The sequence below is a fragment of the Sinohyriopsis cumingii genome, chromosome 14 (genome assembly GCF_028554795.1).
Source record: "Sinohyriopsis cumingii isolate HCF-2022 chromosome 14, ASM2855479v2, whole genome shotgun sequence".
NCBI classification, from domain to species: Eukaryota; Metazoa; Mollusca; class Bivalvia; order Unionida; family Unionidae; genus Sinohyriopsis; species Sinohyriopsis cumingii.
The window spans coordinates 63,641,200-63,660,568 of NC_142974.1; the positions used below are offsets into that span (position 1 = coordinate 63,641,200).

The window sequence follows — 19,369 nt, forward strand, 5'->3', positions numbered from 1 at the left end:
GAGACACTTTGAAGTCTACATTAGCTCAGCATTCACAATCACCTAAGTTTAATTTGCAAGATACAAAAACAGGAATCAGATTGAAAAGGTAGATTTTGAAGTTGCATGACTACAATATTGACATTAGACATGCTAAGGGAGTTGATAATCTGATAGCAGATGCACTCTGAAATGCATAAAAATATTTAACTGTTTCATATATACTTTGTGTCATTCGTGTGATTTCATCTATTGTAATTTTTATCACATGTATATTTTATTAATAGTTAGAAGAAATCTTTATTGCATAAATCTTTTTTTCTTTATAAGAAGTATTATGTATATTTAATTTGCATTTTACTTGTTAGTTAGTCATTTTTATTTTTTTAAAACTTCTATATTAACAATTGCAATGTAACATTGTTTGATTCAGGTTTATTTTCTACTTGACCTGAACTATTTTCTTTTTCATTGTCTTATGTAAACAACTAATATATAGCTTTGTTGTTGTTCTTGTGGTGTTTAACACCATTCTTCAGAACACGATAGGCTATACATGGCGGCCAGTATTAATGGTGGAGGAAGAACCATCGACCCACGAGAAGCTACTGGCAAGCTTTCTCACATACCCACATTGGCTGAATCCGAGACTCGAACCGGCGCAGACATAGGTGGGATGGCAGTGATCCGTAACGGAGGGCGCTTTAGACCACTCGGTCGCTCGGGGCCTCATTATATAGCTAATGTTTTCTCTATGTGTATGGGTTTATTATCATGGTCATTATGAATAGAAGTAAATATGTTTATTAGGGTCTGTGTCTAATATATTGGGATTCCCCTACAATTTACCTGGTGTACCTGACATTGTTCAAATTACATATTATAATTTTAAGGACAGACTTTCTAATAATAACTAACATTATATTATGTAACTATTATGAAGTTTCTAGAAGGTTATTTTCGATTAGGTAATGGTATGTTTTTGGAAAATGTCAATTGTGACCTGAAGTCAAGTAGAAGGCTATATAATTTTGTGAATGGAAAGATTGTTTATTAATATTTAAGATCTAGCAGAATCAATTTGTATTATTGCTGTGTTCAGTTTTCATTCGGACTGGACTTTAATTCTTCAGATTATTTAATTCAGCGATTAATTTCTCTGGAAATGCAAAGTGCTCATAAAACAAAAATATTCTTGGACAGAGACATTCATTGAGATTTATAGTGAATTCAAACCTGCAATTATATTACTGTGTTTCAATAAAAGACTGTTGGTATAACAACACAATACAGGCTGTCACAGGCACATCAACACTTCAGCATTGGATTTCTACTCAAGTTTATTCATTACTTTAAAATTATTATGATGTGTGTCTGTATTTTAGTATTTTGGGTGGGATTCAATATGTAATTCTGTATGTTTGTTTTTTCATTTTCACATTGTGTTTTAGGAAAATAAATAAGTTGTTGAATTTTAGAAAGCTTGTTGCTTAACACTCTTTTCATGTTATTTATTTTAAGAGCATAAACTCATAATAATGATCATAAACTAAGTATCTGAAAGTAATAAAACCAACACACTATGTAAAACATAACAAATAATGTCTTGTAAGTTTCAGAAATGAAAATATGATTTTCTCAAAATACTGTGAATTAAATGCAGATTAATAAAAGTCAAGACATCCTTAACTTTGCAACAAAATTTAATAATCTTCTGTTATTGCTTCCATGTTTTTATGGAACAAAGGTAAATGTCAATATATACATAAATTTCTATAATATCAACTCTTATTTACAGGGATAGGTGTATTTTAAATCCAAATACACTATAGCACTATAGCAGAAAAAAACATAAAAAGATCATGTGACTGGTCCTAACATCACATGCCACCACAGATTGGATTGTCATTGTACAGGCCACCATTGTTTAGTTAAACTTGTCTGGAGTGTCATTGTACAGGCCACCATTGTTTAGTTAAACTTGTCTGGATTGCCATTGTTCATGCCACCATTGTTTAGTTAAACTTGCCTGGATTGTCATTGTTCATGCCATTACTCCTCCTGATTGTTGTTCAACAGGCCATCATAGATCGGTTTCAAAATATTTGTTGGGAGAGTTCAATAACATTATGGGAGTCCTGGATCTAGGTTCCATCTTGGCCACCTGTAAAACAATAAAGGAAAGGTTGATTATGAGCCATCTAATGATTATGTGTTCTACAGTTAAAGAAAATGTACATGCCAGAGGTATGAAAGAAATACCATCAAATAAACATTACTAAGTGTAAATTTGAAATTAAATAATTAAGAGAAGAAATTGCTTCTCCTGTCTGAAAATGAAAATAAGGTAGGAAAATCAAGAAAACACTTGTTCACAAAAGTAATTAGGACAGATTAACTCTTACAATAATGTATAATAATAATAATAACCTTCAGGTATTAAGAGTTTTAAAATGTGTAAATGATACCCCAGTGCTAGACATCAATATAAACTACCACACTGCAGATATCATAGCAATATGATTGAAAGATTTTTTAAAGCTATGCTAAAAATCTAAATCACGCACATACACCACATAGATACTAATGGTAAAAATAACAGGTAATTCTAGACAAAAATAGTAATACCAAAAGGCAGATGTGAATTTAATTGACAATGCCGTAGCTCATCTGTAAAGACCTACATGAGACAAAACCCATAAAAGTTATACCTAGATCAATGTCAATGTTCAAAACAAGTTTCATCAAAATATTTGGAATGCCTTGTCCCAGTACATGCCATGGTTATATAATGCCTTGTCCATGTATATGCCATGGTTATATAATGCCTTGTCCATGTACATGCCATGGTTATATAATGATGAAGCAATTGGGATATACTGCCTTCTCCAGGTACAGGACATCGTTATATAATGCATAAACAATTGGAGTATAATGCCTGGTACAGGCATATGCTATGATTATATAATACTTAAACAATTAGAATATAATGTCCTATCCATGCACATGCCATGGTTATATAATGCTCAAACAGTTGGAGTATAATGCCCTGTCCAGGCACATGCTATAGTCATATGATGCTGACACAGCTGGAGTATAATGCCCTGTCCAGGCACATGCCATGGTTATATAATGCTGAAACAATTGGAGTATAATGCCCTGTCCAGGCACTTGCCATGGTTATATAATGCTGACACAATTGGAGTATGATACCCTGTCCAGGCACATGCTATGGTTAAGTAATGCAAAGCATTAGAGATAAAATGCCTTGTGCAGGTACATTCCATGATGGAGGATGGTGCCTTGTAGGATGGATTAATGAAACCAAAACAGAAGGATAAATTACAGCATTGCAAAGCTGCTTGAATTACACCTTAAAAATATGATTTAGAAAAAGACAAAACTGATTGAGAAACTAATTCAATCTACCTGTGTCAATTGTGTAGGCCTTCTAATGAATTCTATGTTTGGTGATATAACAGCTGTGGGTTTCTGTGGTGCAATGAGGCAGACCTTCTTCCTCAATGCAACTTTGGAAATGTGGTATTCTTCCTTCTGACCAGAGATGAGCATTATTGACTGGTCAGTGTTGGAGTCCTTCTTACAGTCTTTTTCAACATGTTGCCTCTTGGCTTGCCAAAATGCATTGGTTGCATTTGATTCCTTGGGGGTCTGTGGTATTTGTGCACAAGTTTTGAACTCAGCAAATGGAACAGCTGCAGGCATGTCAGTCTGTAATGGAATAGGAAATGTTTCATTACATTGTGATATGCAGTAGTCAGTATGTGTATAGGTTTTGTCATTTTCTCACTTCATCACTATTCCCTCAATACCATAACTAGTTTAAGAAAATTGAATCAAATATGCAATTGATATATCAGCAACTCCAATCCTATTATTTTCAATCTTAAATAGAATATAAAATATTCCATGGCAGGCATGCAAAGTGCATATTGTAGAGCTTTTTCTCCCCTCCCCATACCACGCCAGGCAAGCCAAATATCACAGAACAAACGGTATCTATATATATATCTACCTATCTATCTACCTCTATCACTGTTATGGAAAAAAATGTCTATATATGACATTGATATGAAAAACATTAAATAAGAACTTTAATTCCCTGCTCTAATTTAAATAAAAACAAAATGCGTATGTTACATTTACTTCTGCTGATGTTTAATTTCCTTTTTTGAGGTTTATAGCTTTTGAAATTAATGATTTGATGAACCAGGCCTGATATTTCAATTTGTATAAAAATCTGAAAATACTGTCCAGAATTTGGGTGTTCTTTAATCACGGAACAATTTATTGTAAAAATAAACATGGTTCTGGTCTGTGTTGTCAGTATGTTATTCTTTTCTCTTCTCTTAACCGAATTGAAATTGCTGTGGTTGATGCCATCATTTTGAATTTAAGAACATACCTTTTTGTTGTCCCAGCTGAGACCCATGCCACATGATTCCACATCATCACTGAAGGCGTTGTGGTGTTTACGTTTATTCAGCAGAGGAAAATGTTTCTGTGAAACAAAAAATGCATCGGTATTAGATTTTGACATAGCATGTTACATTGAGACTTAACTTGGTGATTGATATAATGGGTTTCATTACTTTAGTTTTAGTGATTCTTGTTAGCTTCTCCCAAATGTAAACTCATGAACATGCTTTGTGTGTTTGTTTGTCTGGACATGTTTGTGTGTGTATATATTTGATGGGTCCAATGTAGCTGGTTAAAAAACATTGAAATTAGATTGTAAGGTTCCATATTTAAATACTGTAAGGTGCAGGATTTATAATTTATTTTCCTCAATACTACAACCAAATAAAATTAAAGATAAAGACAGTGGATCTTATAGCATGCAGTAAGGTAACTAGGATGAATTGGTTTTTACCTTTAGAGACTCTCCAAATGAACGACTTCTAGAGTGCTTTCTCCTGCTTGCAGAATACCTATTTGCACAGTTTAACTGAAATTAAGATATAAAAATCAATTATTTAAAGAATGAAACATTCACATGTTGAAGTACATTGTGTAGTGATGTGTCTCTCCATTTTAACAAGTATTAATTTTCTAATTTTACAACATTCTGATTTTAGACGCCCAATTAAATGCTTATTTCTAATTTTGATGATGGTACTATTATTTTGAACCTTTACTACTATAGTCCCAAAATTAAATTGGTAGTAATATTAGCTATAAAACTTAATGAACACATATGGTCATCCATTAATTAATGCATTATTTCATATAGCTCATAGATCTTTAAATATATTGAATAAATCTGGTCATCCATTTGGACAAAACACTCATATTTATATCATGCAACTATTCTGCACTGACTGGTAAAATTTCCTTTTCATGATATCTCAAGACTAAGTTGTATCTTATGCACACTTGAATAGAATCTTAAAACAAAGATTTCAGAGCAGAAAATTTTTCTTTCATTCCTTTTTGAGAGGGGTCCCAGTCTGTCGAGTAGTCTAAAGTGTCCACCTGTGCTGATCACAGCCATCTAACCATTGTCCACGTGGGTTCCAGTCTCTTGCTCAGCCAATGTGAGTATGTGAGAAAACTGCTAGTAGCTTCTTGTGAGAAGTTCGTTGTTACTGTGGTTTTCCAGGTTATTATTTCCACCAGTTATATTTTGTGCTAAGAAATGGTGTTAAACTTGAAATCAACAACAACCTCATTGACATATCTTCAAGCACACTCAATATTTCCATTTTGCATATCTCTTAATGAAAACCAACCTGTTTGAGCAATATTGTTTTCTTGGAAGTTTTAGGCATGACTTGTAAGTGAGTATAGAGATGTTCCTGTGCAACTTGGGTCTCTTGTGGGGACTCCAATTCATCTGAGGATTTCCCCTCTCCAAATCTGATAACTGTGTGTGCGGAAGTAGAACCAACATGCTGAAATTTGAAACAAAATATACTAATTAATATATCACAAAAGTTTGAACATAATTATTGTTTAAACCCTTACCAGTAAACCTCGACACCCAGCAAAGATATCTTGGCATTGGTAATGAAATATTTCAAGATCAAAGATGTACCATAAAATAATAATAATAATAATAATAACTGTGCTTTTGATAAACTAAGACAACTGGAATACTCAAAATATGCCAATCAAACAATGCATGCCATGACCACTGCTGGTAATACCTAAATATACCAATCAAACAATTCAGATCAGTCGATAAATAGAAGACCCAACAACATGATCATTGCTGCTTTAGCAATAGGAAAAATGATAATATTCATATGAATAAACTTAGCTGTCAAATTATTCAATGGTGGATCTAATGTTTATTAATACCTTTGCTTTCTGTATGTTGAAATGGACATTTGTGTGTTTTGGAACAGACACCTCCGTAAACATATAAGGGTTATTGGGCTCATCCATTTCTTGACAAACATTTTCCACATCCACTGCAAGCTCTCTTGGAATCTATAGATAATAAAAAGTAAATTATATCAATTAAAATGTCTGACTTTACAACAATATAGTGATCTCCATACCATGACTGTCGAACAAGCAAGGAGGCACGACAAGAAGAAGAAAAAAATGACAACAACCCCCAGCAATTTACATAATTAATTTGGGATGGACCAACACAATCTACAAAATGATCATTCAATGTGCCCAACAATAAAACAATATTAAACTTATGAAAACGAAAGATGACTCAATCATTTTTTGTCTTCTTTTCTTATGAAAGCTCAGCTGGTAGAATGCAATTTAGTCATATTACAAAATGAAAGCATCGCCTTCAGTGCTTGGATAAAGAATCACTGTAAATAATGTTGCTGGACATAAAACATAATTCTTTATAAAAAAAATTAAATTTTAAAAAAAAATTAAAAATTAAAATTAAAATAAATTAAATTTGGCATAAGAAATGTTAAAACATATTTATGATAAAATTATAATAAAAACATTTATGAAAGCTTTAAACAAAATAACGGCATGGTTTAATTGGATTTACAATTACAATAAACTGTAATTCAACTTTGAGGATTTCAGAGAATCAATTATGTTAAAGTAATCCAGTGAATAATAAATTTATACTACATACCTTGAATAGAAATGGTTTGTTCTCTATCATGAAAGAGATAGCTTTGCTGATAAGCTCTGACATGGAAAAAAACTCCAAGGGAGACAACTGAAAAAGAAAATAAAGTTATTCATCAGTTTTGATTTCAATGTAGAATTGGTCACACACTCGCCTGTCCAATTTAAGTACAATTCAAGCATAAACTTTTTGGAAACTTTTAAAAAAAAGACAAAATGTGGGTGGGTGGGTGAAAAGGTATTTTCATGAATGGTAAAGGTTTTCACCCATGTGATGGAATATATCTGTTATTCACTCGTAGCAAGCAAATTTCTTGTTATTTTATGAATTGGACTCCATTTATGTTCCGCTGTTTTGTGTTTATTCACATAATTCTCCTTTCCCATTCACAATACGTTTGGAACTTGAGTTGACCTGAAACATGTTTGCCACCTGTGATCTCATTGTTTTGTATGATGTTTAAGTATTACTTGTTTTTTTACTGAGAGATATCTTCTATAGATACATTTTGCAATCAAATAAACAATTTAATCTAAACATTTATGACAAATAATGAACTAGGTATTTTAACTGAAAATGGATATTCATTCAGTGTGCTTTTACCTTCTTTGGACAGATCAAGCTTGGAGCAAAGATCATTCCAAGAGAGTGTGTAGTCATCAGATTCTCTGATACATTGCTGACTTTATGTAGAAGGTCAAGCAAACATTCGAGAACAACGGCGTTTTGACGTGGGATCAGGAGAAACAGCAGCTGAAGTGCCTTTATCTGCTTGTCCTTCACCTTGGATCTGTCTTCACCTGGTGCCACATTGTTACTCATATCTGAAACAGTGAAATTAAAAAATTTGAAATTAATGAGTTGTCTTCCCTTGTATGATTATGCTTATGCATTTCACCTGTGTCTAAACTAATGAAATGGTGTTGGAAAAAATTGATACAGGAGCTATTAATGTAATGACTTGTTTTGTTTACTGTTTATGAGCCATGTTGGCTGTTAGAACAATATTTTAACCTGTTGCTTCCAAATTAAAACAATTCTTTGACAGTTTTGAATGTATTAATTCAATCCAAATATATTAATTCATATTCTTATTGCATCTGATATTGTTTGCAAAATTAGTAGCATTTTTAGTATGAGCACCTAAATTTACAATAGTCTTATCTCATACAATGTATTGTCATCATTTACTGTGAAAACTATGGGATACTTGCCAACAATATCATGATATGTGTTGTATATTGTTTCCCAAGAAAACTATTGGAAACTTACCAGCAATCTGGCAGTGGGCTTCAAAATGTTTTTCTGTCAAAAGTGGCTCTGTAAGTTCTCCGATGCAGCTCTTCAGCACACTGGCACAATCGTGTGGAGAAAAAGTTCCATCATCCAGATGAAGATTGGCACCCTGATTCACCCATTCCTTCAGAAGTCGCTGACGTGCCACATAACCAGTTTTCCTGAATAGACCCTCCGTTCTGATATCTGAAATTAGTATTATTGTATAATTTTACAAAAGGTTTGATAAAGAGACATGTTTGCACTTTGTATTAAGCATATAAGTAATTATTTTGGCAAAATTTGGTCTTAATTATTTAAACTGTTTTATGGTAAAAGTTTAACTTTAAAGCAGGAAAAGACTGTGTGTTGCTTTAGTTGTCTAATCATGCAATTTTTTCTTTGTGAATTTCTTTTTTAAATTTGCATGCATCATGAGTAAATGTCCATTCATGCATGAAATAACCCAGGATAGAGCCCTAGAGAACTGATATTAATGTATACATATGAACAGTAGCTAGTTTGGTGTGAAATCACAACAGTCAGAATTGAATGGTAGAGCCCACTGCAATAATTCTGATCAATCTTAATACTTAACCTGCATGGTTCTGACTTCAAATGTGAAAAAGGCTTTTATGGAAGAAAAAATAAAATGCAAATAATATAGCTTTATGCACTTTCAAACCAGCATAATAAAACTTTCTAACCTAACCAGCCTGTTATATTTCTTCAGTTCACTATACATGTACATCCCAAAATGTTACTGTCTCTGTATAACCTATCATAAACCTTTCTTCCTGTGAGTAGGTCTAGTTTTGGATTTACTATGTAAATTCTTGTACTGCCTAACTAAACCCTATCAGAGATAATAGTGTATAAAAAGATTGTACTCTCTAACTAAACCCTATCAGATATAATACATGTTTTTAATTAACCCTAATGATATATTTCTATCATTATGTCACAGAAATGCACAGCCAAAAAAATCCATAAGGATAATAAGAGATGACTTGAAATATGAAAATGTTTAACTTACTTTCTGGTCGCTGTAAAAACTCTGATAACTGAAAAATCTTTGCAACCTGGTCATGAGACAGGAATTTGCTAACCATCTGTTGTGGGGATTCTGTAAATAGTACAAATAGAAACTCTATAAATCACACCATTTTAGCATCATTCATTTATCTGAATCATAAAATATTTAGCATATTTTCAACATAAAACCTGACTGTAAATACTTTTTGTTAAATATAGCATTCAAATTAAAGTCATATAGCTTGTCATTATAGAAACATGTTGGAAATACTATCCATACAATAACTGCAATAACATAATTAAAAAAATATGTATTTAAAACACCATCAAATAATGATAATTAACATGCAGATAACAGTATGAAATGATCCAATCATTCTGAGTTTTTCAAGTCATGGAAACAAATTCACTTATGAGAACCATATATAAAAACTGTACCTTTTTTCTTGGAAAAGGGTGTGGATAACTTTTTCTTTATGGGATCCTTGTGTTTGGAGGAACTGTCACCAAAGAGTCCCTCAATTTCTTTCTCAGTGTGGTCTAGAAGAAAGGATAGGTGCATTTTGCAAAATGTCTCCAGCTTCTCAGATAGACAATTCCGTGAATGATTGACATTCCTCTCCGCCTCCATCTGGTGGCACCAAAGGTTTGATAAGGACATGTTACTGGCTGAAATCTAAAAAAATATAAAAACATTAGAGGAAGATTGTACTTTAGAACTGCATACATGATAATTCAGGTCCCAGAAAAATTCATTTCCTTTCTGGAAGATGTTAAAGAGAGATAAACAAAATCTTGAATTTATTCCTACTGCCAGAAAAGTTTAATTAATTACAAGAATGATCAAAGCTGGAAATTTCGAAAAATGATGTCATGTATATACACTAATGAATATTATCAGGGATTGATTTTAAGGAATAAAAGTTGATAATGAGACACTTGCTTGGGTTGCCTCAACAGGGCACACATTTAAAGGGCAAAAAAGAAGGAAACCATCACTGAGTAAATATTTTAGGACTTTTGTACAAGTTGCAAACACAATAAAAGTCATTGCTGCCAAATTTTGGAAATTTACTTCTACAGTAAACGAAGAGTTAATTATCTGAAACTAGCAACTCTATTACCTCCCCTGATATTTTATTATTTCCCTTGACATAGGCTCAGTTTACTGTTATGTGTGCTGTCATTCAAGAATGAGCTGACCGTCCATTATTGCGGATGTGTATTCACTGAATAATTATTTCCAGTAAAAAATGTTTTATGTCCAGCATATGATCACAATTTGTGATCAGAATATGATATTAAAAATAGAGCTATTTTGTTACAAATTAAACACGATTTGCAAAAAAAAAGAATGTGGAAAATTGGTTATATATCACCTGTATACATCATACAATAATATCTTATTGTTTTATAGTAAACATAATTGACTGAATAATTAATTAAGCAGTCAAAAAATAAATATTAAAAATAGCTTCAAATAAATGAATAAATAAATTTAAAAATAAGTTTGAATAAATAAATAAATTGAAAAATATTTGAATAAATAAATAAATTTAAAAATAAGTTTCAATAAATAAATAAGTTTATAAAAACGTTTGACTATATAAATAATTGAAAGTCAAGTTTGAAAAATAAACAAATAAATAAATTGAAAAATATGTTTCAATAAACAAATACATTATACATATTTGAATAAATAAGCAAATAAATTGAAAAGTAAGTTTAAAAAAATACACAAATAATTAGATAAATAAATAAATAAAAATACGTTTAAATAAATTAATGGATAGATAAATGTCAATAACAGAATTCAAAGAAAAGTTTCAATAAATGAATTGCAAGATAAGATTTAAAACTTAATTGAAAGATAAGTTTCAATAAATCAATTGAAAAAGATAGTTTCAATTAATTAATTGAAAGAAGTTTTAATAAATAAATGTTTGTTCAAAATAAGTATTTAAAAAAAACCTGTTTGAATAAATAAATAAATAAACTGAAATCGGTTTCAATAAACTGATTGAAAGATAATGTCAAGAAATTAATTGAAATATAAGTTTCAATATTTTAATTGAAAGATAATTCGCAATAAATTAATTGCAAAATAAGTTTGAATAAATAAATAAATCAGTACTTACATTGGGAAGAAATAGCTTTCAAGTATGCAGTGTTTCTCTCTGCTTCAGATAATATCTCAATGGGCTGTCCTCCAATATCTGAATAAAAGTTTTTCAATGTATTCAACACAGGTGTATACAATTAATTTTTCCCAGCATGGAATAACGACAAGACCTGCAGACACGAAGCTGTCCAGAGCAAGGAATAACGAAATGCACACAGACTAACCCCTTAAATATTCATTCCCTGTTGAACTGAACTCACTGATTTGAGTGATGGAAAAACTTAAGAGCTTGGCCATTCCTTGTTTAAGTAAAAGGTTTGACACTTACAATGTCACAACAATGTATCCTAGACAAAGGCTACGGCTTGGTTAAAACAAAGCTGGGGATGTCTAAGGTAAGCGGGGGAGTCATAATCGCTTGCCCGAACAGAGTTGCTTCGTGATTGTTCAAAGCTAAACCAATAGACCGTAAATGAAAACAAGCTTGTTAGTGTACCTGGAACCGTAAATTAAAACTACGGATACATACATACATACATACATACATACATATATTATTATTACTAATTTTATTTCAAGAAATATTATTTATAAACCAGATAATTAAAATAAATCCATTATATATTTAGTTGACTATTAGCACGGCTATATTAACTTATTAACATCAAGGTGAGACCGAGATTGGCATACAGGTAAACACCAGTTATGGGAATCTCAACAATTTAATATTGTAATCATTATACTGTTATATTCAGGAGTTCCAATTTAGGAGTAACTTGAATGCTTGTGTTATTCAGAAATTAGATTTTATAAACAGCGGACACCGTGGGGGGGGGGGAGATGAAAACGGACGAATGAATCATTCAATATCTCAATAACAATGGTCCAATTCTTGCACGAAATATCTCATTATGAATCGAAATCTAATGTGGATACCAAAATTAAAGTCATGGCACTCTGTAATATTTACCTTAAACATTAAAAAAAGACGGCCTGCTTTTAAGATTTCTTTCTTGTACGAAGCAGAACTATATGATAAATAAATATTTATTATTTCTTAACAGGAAGGATCACAATTCATAACCAATGACCGTAACTTTAGATTATGAAATATATGGTTATTGATTGATTTGCTTATATGAAAACGTAATGTGTTTGAAAATATGTCTTTACTATCTATTTCACATTAAAAGAGTAAAAGAAAATGTTTATTCCTTCATAGTACCATTTTAACTCCATTTTCTGCAGATATGCATAACATTCAGGGAAAGTATAACACATTAATACAATTTTGAATTATTCTAATACATCTAATGATACGAAACTTCCTCTCTCTCTCTCTCTCTCTCTCTCTCTCGGGTTTTTTGAAACAGCTTGACTTAGAGTTTACAAGGCAAATCATTTCGTAAAAGTTTTACGATATAACTGAAGTGTGCTTCGGTGTTTACAATGTGTTTTAGTGTTTCGGTGCGTATCGGTTTTTCTATGAGTCGTTGTATATGTGGTGTACTTGGAGCAAGCCGGTCAAAACGTACCCAAGTTAAAACAAGCCCCAATGCGTTGAGCTTCAGAAATATGCCTCTTTGTTTAATGTGTTGAAAGTTATGCATGCCATTAAATGAAAATTTTCTGTAAGTTGTGCATAGACATGACTGGTTTCAAATTGTTATCTTTGATCAGTGTAGAAAGGATACCTTAAATAATGTAAGAACATATTGGCCTCTGAACTTTCCACTGGTACTGAGACCCCTTTATATAATTTAATTTTGGAATATGCTACATTAGAAAAACAGACGGACGGACAGACTAACGGACTACTAGATAGATAGATAGATAGATAGACAGACAGACAAATACAATATTAGATCTGGCTTATGAAAAAGGTAAATTCAAAACAATACTTTAATTGCATCAAACAAAATTGGTGTTTATATTGCATATCACAGAATATAATTTACAAATACGGGTTCTTCGGATTTGCAATAAAATGGAATCAATATAGTTATTAGTAAATACACACGGATAAGCAATGTTGATGGACACGTCACTTTGTGGTGAGTAATATTTAATGTAATATTTTAAAATTATTAAAATCCAAATAAATATAGCTATAGGTATTAAGTAAAAAATAGCGTAATACAAAATATACAAAACAGTTCTTACCGTATATGTATTTCTGTATGTGAATAGTAGCATGACAACGTAACAATGTTTTTACTTTTTTATTTTTACGTTAAACATATAATTTCCAATAATGTTACTATATTTACCAAATTGTTTGTTGTGTTTTTAACACGAATTTACTCTGCGTGATGAATTTAATATCTAGTATAAATAAACGTCGACTTGTAGGCGAGTAAATATGGTAGTTAAACAACTAGAAAATAAAGTTTCTATACTGTAGCAATGAAGAAAATATCCTTCGTTGCACAACCGGCATGCTACCCTTTGAGACTTTTTTTTTCCTCCGGCTAATTGCAAAAATTTGGGAGCGCGTTTGGATTAAAGCGGGATATTGCAGGTGTCAGCATACATTTCCACTCCATTTGTCGGTTAGCGCCAAATCAGATTCATGTAATAATTTTTAAAAAATCCTTTATATTGCTACCGTGCAAACAGGTGTGAAAGCAACTATTGTCACTTTTTTTGTAAGTTTCTTTTGCTTTTGTTGTTGTTGTAAAAATGATAATTAAAATTCCTAACAAAAAAGTTTTGATATTGACAACATAATGTAACGGCTGCTCATGATCAAACTTTTCCGAAAGAAAATTATGATTTAGGTTGATTATTTGTATAATAATATTGTTCAATTCATTTTGCTGCTATATTCCTGTGAATATATAATTTTCTTTCTCTTGAATTTTGTTGGTGGACTGGAAAATATATTATAATTTAATTTGTAATTAATATTAGAAACTGGTTGAATTCTGGGATGGTAACCTGCTACCGGCAAGCCAGTTCAGAAGTCACGAGACTCCGGAACGTATGAAACCTAAATCCTTTGGGTCCGAATAGCAACATGTAACAGCCATTTTTACAACATGTCCTCAAAAAAGCACCTAAAATAGGTCTCAGCAGGTGTATGTTACTTCTTTAATTCATTTAATATTTGTTATCGAATTATTTTGCAATAAGTTGTAATTGATCCAGATGATAAAATAGGTGTTACATTTTTTTCTCTGTATATTTTATCTGGGATATGCTTCTACGAGCTTGAACTGATTGTCTATGCAAGACTTATTTAATTTCCTTTGAGAATATTCGATTGCAGGTACCATTTTTACAAATGTAAATAACGTTGCTTTTGACGTGAGTGTACATTTCAGATCTTCGTCTTGGTTTGGGTTACGATTCGTGACGTTTTCTCGCCATATTTAGTATCCTATTCAATTTTTTGGTTGAACTGGTCCATTTTCAATTCACATATCACGCTTTTACTCGTGTAAATTGTAATTATCTTTGGATAAAAATATTTCTCTCCCTAGATCTCACTTATTTCATTCCATAAATTTTTTATCATTGTATGTTTACATTTCTCATTAAATATCCCACTTTTCAAGACTAAAATTCTCACACGTTTCACAAACGAAACTCTCACACTTTCCAAAACTATAGCTCTTACAGTTTCTAAGGATAAAACACGCGCACTTTCCCAGACCAAAGCTGTCCGTTTTATGAATTTATGTGAGTTCATCGGCCGAACATGTTAGATACCACACAGCTCTTCATGAAGCCGCCGTATAATAGGCAGCATAAGGGACAAAACTCTTTAAAATATTGGAAACTGCTATATATGTTGTCTCCCCCGACCTGTTGCACTTTCATTAATTTTCCAGTGATCATAAGCAGCAAGTATTTCAAGTAAAGAAGCACATTTCAGCCTAAGATTAAGTATTGTAATAATAAAGAGAATATTTTTCCATAATCCCCCACCCTTTTCTCCCACATGCATAAAACAGGGAAAGATTAATTGAGTATGACTCTGTAGTCTGATAACCAGTTTGTTTCTACCCTCTACCGATTTCAAAACGAGAACGTTTAATGTGCACAGAAAAGGTGCACAGAACTCAGTCAATTTAATCATTGATTTATAATTTCTAACCCGACTGTGACCAGAATGGCACGGATCCTGGCGTCATCGCACCATTTCATGATTAACGGACTTCCTATACTAACACGGCGCCATATTGCCTACACTATAGGCTAGTTTATTTCCATCAGACAACATAATGACGTTGTTCATCCTGTTCGGCAAATGCTGAATAATTGCGTAAATTACATAACGTTGAGAGTTTGGAATTATATCCCTCTGCATACATGAACATAGAAATTAAACCGCTTGCTAAATCCACATGAAAAGCGTAGTTGCCATTTTCCTTTGCTTGATTCGACACTGTAAATATCGGAAGCAGATGACTTATGTATGTACATCTGCAGTCGTGATACACCCCTTTGCTGAAAGTGAACTTGTCCAGAAACTGGAAATGGATCAGAGAATGTCCGTCTATTGCACTGAAAACTTCTGTTAAGCATGAAACGCGCATAAGATAAGGTGTTAGGGCCACTCTACTCAGAGTCAGGTTAGAAACTATAAATCAGTGAATAAATTGACTAAGTTCCTTGCACTTTTTATCACATTAAAGGTTTCCATTGTTTAAATCGGTACGCATCTGTATCAGATCCGAGGTAAACTTTCGCGTCTCATCCACCATAAACAAAACAACTAATTCCTGCTGTTTATTCGGTTTCTCGCTTTATATCTAATTTTCATTTGGCATCTTAAATAAATGTATGTGGTACCCACTTAAATGTCTGACACTGTCATAAATGGTATCCATTGTAATAGCCTTACTGGTCAAAGACCAGAAGAGCTTATGGGATGGTCTTTCGCAAGTCAGTCCTGTTGAACAAGTTTGTTTTGTCTATTCCTCTAAAACTACTTGGAGGATTATCATGAAATTTAATCCACACACACACACACACACACACACATACACACACACGCACACCATGATATGGCTTATCCTAATGAAAATGTGCCACTCAGATGTCCAATATGGGGCCGCGACATAAGCTATTGATGATGATTTAACACCCACAATAACCCCCTTAAAAGTTTTGTTATGGCAACTCCGCACGAACGAAAATAATGGAAGCTATATTGACATGGGGCTTTGACCAGGAGATTTATAATGATGTTAGTAGAGTCAAAACGAAAATGCTGCCAATCTCACATCCAATATGACAACTGCAGAGAGCATCTTAAAATTAATTTTTTAGAACTGTACTTCCGGAATGGACATATTCTTTACTCCGCTGTGTGTCTTACAGATTGTGAAATGTTACCAATTTTGTTGTTCTGATATGGTAACAAAAATGATTTATACAAAACCAATTATGCTCAGCTGTAAATCTAATTTATTCATTTGACCCATCGGCTACGGGTTGCATCTGTCAATAAACCATTGATTAGCATGAATTCCAACGTAGCACAGATCATTGATATTGCTAAGTAGGTAGGGGTCATAATGAAAGTACATGTATGGTTTAAGTCATATTCCATTGTGCTATGCTGGATCTATATATAATGACTGGTAATAAATCATTGTATTGTCATCCTCCTCACTTTTTATATCAGAAACACCAGTTGCTTCCTAACAATCACACATTTTATTCTTAACATCACACATGTGAAAGTGTCAACTGTCACTGTCAGAATTAAAATAATTCATTAAATCAACATCCTCTTTAGCAGACCCAAGTAGGCATAAAACACCATAACAAGGAAACCATCAGCAGCAGCAACAGAAGCGGCATCATTTATCACCTGTAATCACGTATCCCTAAACTGCCTTAGCAACAGTGTGCAACACAGTCTGTGGAAACATCAATCCATCTATGATAAATCATATTGATTATGTATCATGTATATTTATTTTATATTGCGTACGTGCCTTTTATCATGATTGTGACTGACGGTTGTGCATACCTGACTTTTGTCATGTTTGTGAATGACGGTTGTGCATACCTGACTTTTGTCATGATCGTGAATGACGGTTATGCACATCTGACTTTTGTCATGTTTGTCAATGACGGTTGTGCATACCTGACTTTTGTCATGATTGTGAATGACGGTTTTGCATACCTGACTTTTGGCTTGCTTGCAATTCGTAAACAAGACGTTTATTAGAATTTGGATTCCAGGTCCAACTTTGTTTAATAGTTAGAGAAAGTTTGTTTTAGCTTCCCAGAACTGTTATTGCGTCATGAGTTAAGAGGGTTTGGTAAACCTATTTTTTATTCATATATTAAGATCAGATTGTATATCAATGGTTATGTTCAGATACAATTTAAGAGTAGTTATTACTTTAAACTATTCATTGGAATTACGAAGTTCGCATTGATTCTGGATTTAATACACCAATGTTGACATTATGAAAGTACTCTGATTAATTCCACTATCAAAAAAGGCAAAGGAAATTTCGGCAGTCGTGACTCCAAGATGGACTCTATCAATATAAAGTGATGCCGCTTCGTCGTGCCCTTTTCAACGTTTAATAAACATGATTACATCTGGCAATGCTTATATCAATGTCATCTACAACAATACCTGGAAAGATGGCCTAGAGATAACTCAGACAATTCTTTGACACATTTACTTATGCAGATTTGACAATTAATTTATCTCAACCTGTGTTTTTTGTCGTGCTTATTTTACACGTCTAGGATATATGGTGGGAAATGCAAAAGTTAAAACTATAGATGCTAAGGTCAAGGATAATTCCGAATTCCATTTTTCCATCATTCCTAAACCGAACCCCTGACAAATATTTTGAGCCCCCAAAAAATGTTTCTTTGGTCTGAAAAAGGTAAGGGGTCTTTTGATAAATTAAAGGCCATGCCTCAATTCATACAGCTCCAAATTTCAGACAGTAAGTTAAAATGTCTGTTGATGAAAGTGATGTTGGGGTTGGAGCAATTTTGATTCAATCAGTAAATTATTTAGATGATCATCCAGCGTGCAACCTTTCAAAGAAATTAAATAAGCACCAGAGAAAGTATTCCACTGTTGTGAAGTAACATTTTGCTTCGATATAGGCATTGCAACACTTTGAAGTCTACATTAGCTCAGCTATCACAACCACCTACATTTAATTTGCAAGATAAAAAAGAATTCAGATTAAAAAGGTAGATGCTGAGGTTGCATGGGTACAATATTGACATTAGACATGTTAAGGGAGACGACAATTGATAGCAGATGCACTTTCACATGCATACAAATATTTTACTGTTTCATATATACTTTGTGTCATTCGTGTGATTTCATCTATTGTAATTTTTATCACATGTATATTTTATTAATAGTTAGAAGAAATATTTATTGCATAAATCTTTTTTTAAATAAAAAGTATTATGTATATTTAACTTGCATTTTGCTTGTTAGTTAGTATTTTATATTTTTTTAAATTTCAATATATGCATTTGCAATGTAACATTGTTCGACTCAAGTTTATTTTCTGCTTAACCTGAATTATGTTATATTTTTCTTCTTTATTGTTATCTGCAAACAACTAATATATAGCTAATATATTCTCTAAGTCTCATGGTCATTATTAATATAAGTAAATATGTTTATTAGGGCCTGTGTCTAATATATTGGGATTCCCCTACAATTTACCTGGTGTACCTGACATTGTTCAAGCTGCATATTATAATTTTAGTAACAGACTTTCTAATAATAACTAGCATTTTATTATGTAAATATTATGAAGTTTCTAGAAGGTTCTTTTCTATTATGTAATGGTTTGTTTTTGGAAAATGGTAATTGTGACCTGAAGTCAAGTAGAAGGCTATGCAATTTTGTAAATGGAAAAATG

At 32.3% G+C, this 19,369-nt stretch overlaps 1 protein-coding gene across 1 annotated transcript; it reads right to left on the reverse strand.

Annotated features, from left to right (window-relative positions):
- Positions 1–4,382: 4,382 nt before the first annotated feature.
- LOC149784003 (rho GTPase-activating protein 19-like) lies at positions 4,383–10,031 on the reverse strand. Its single transcript, XM_089932929.1, has 9 exons — positions 9,809–10,031; positions 9,372–9,461; positions 8,333–8,542; positions 7,664–7,884; positions 7,064–7,150; positions 6,298–6,435; positions 5,733–5,921; positions 4,874–4,948; positions 4,383–4,501 (listed from the first exon to the last, which is right to left on the reverse strand). The coding sequence occupies exons 1-9, from the start codon at positions 10,029–10,031 to the stop codon at positions 4,394–4,396; spliced, it is 1,341 nt and encodes a 446-aa protein (XP_089789055.1). The 3' UTR covers positions 4,383–4,393.
- Between the last annotated feature and the right edge of the window lie 9,338 nt (positions 10,032–19,369).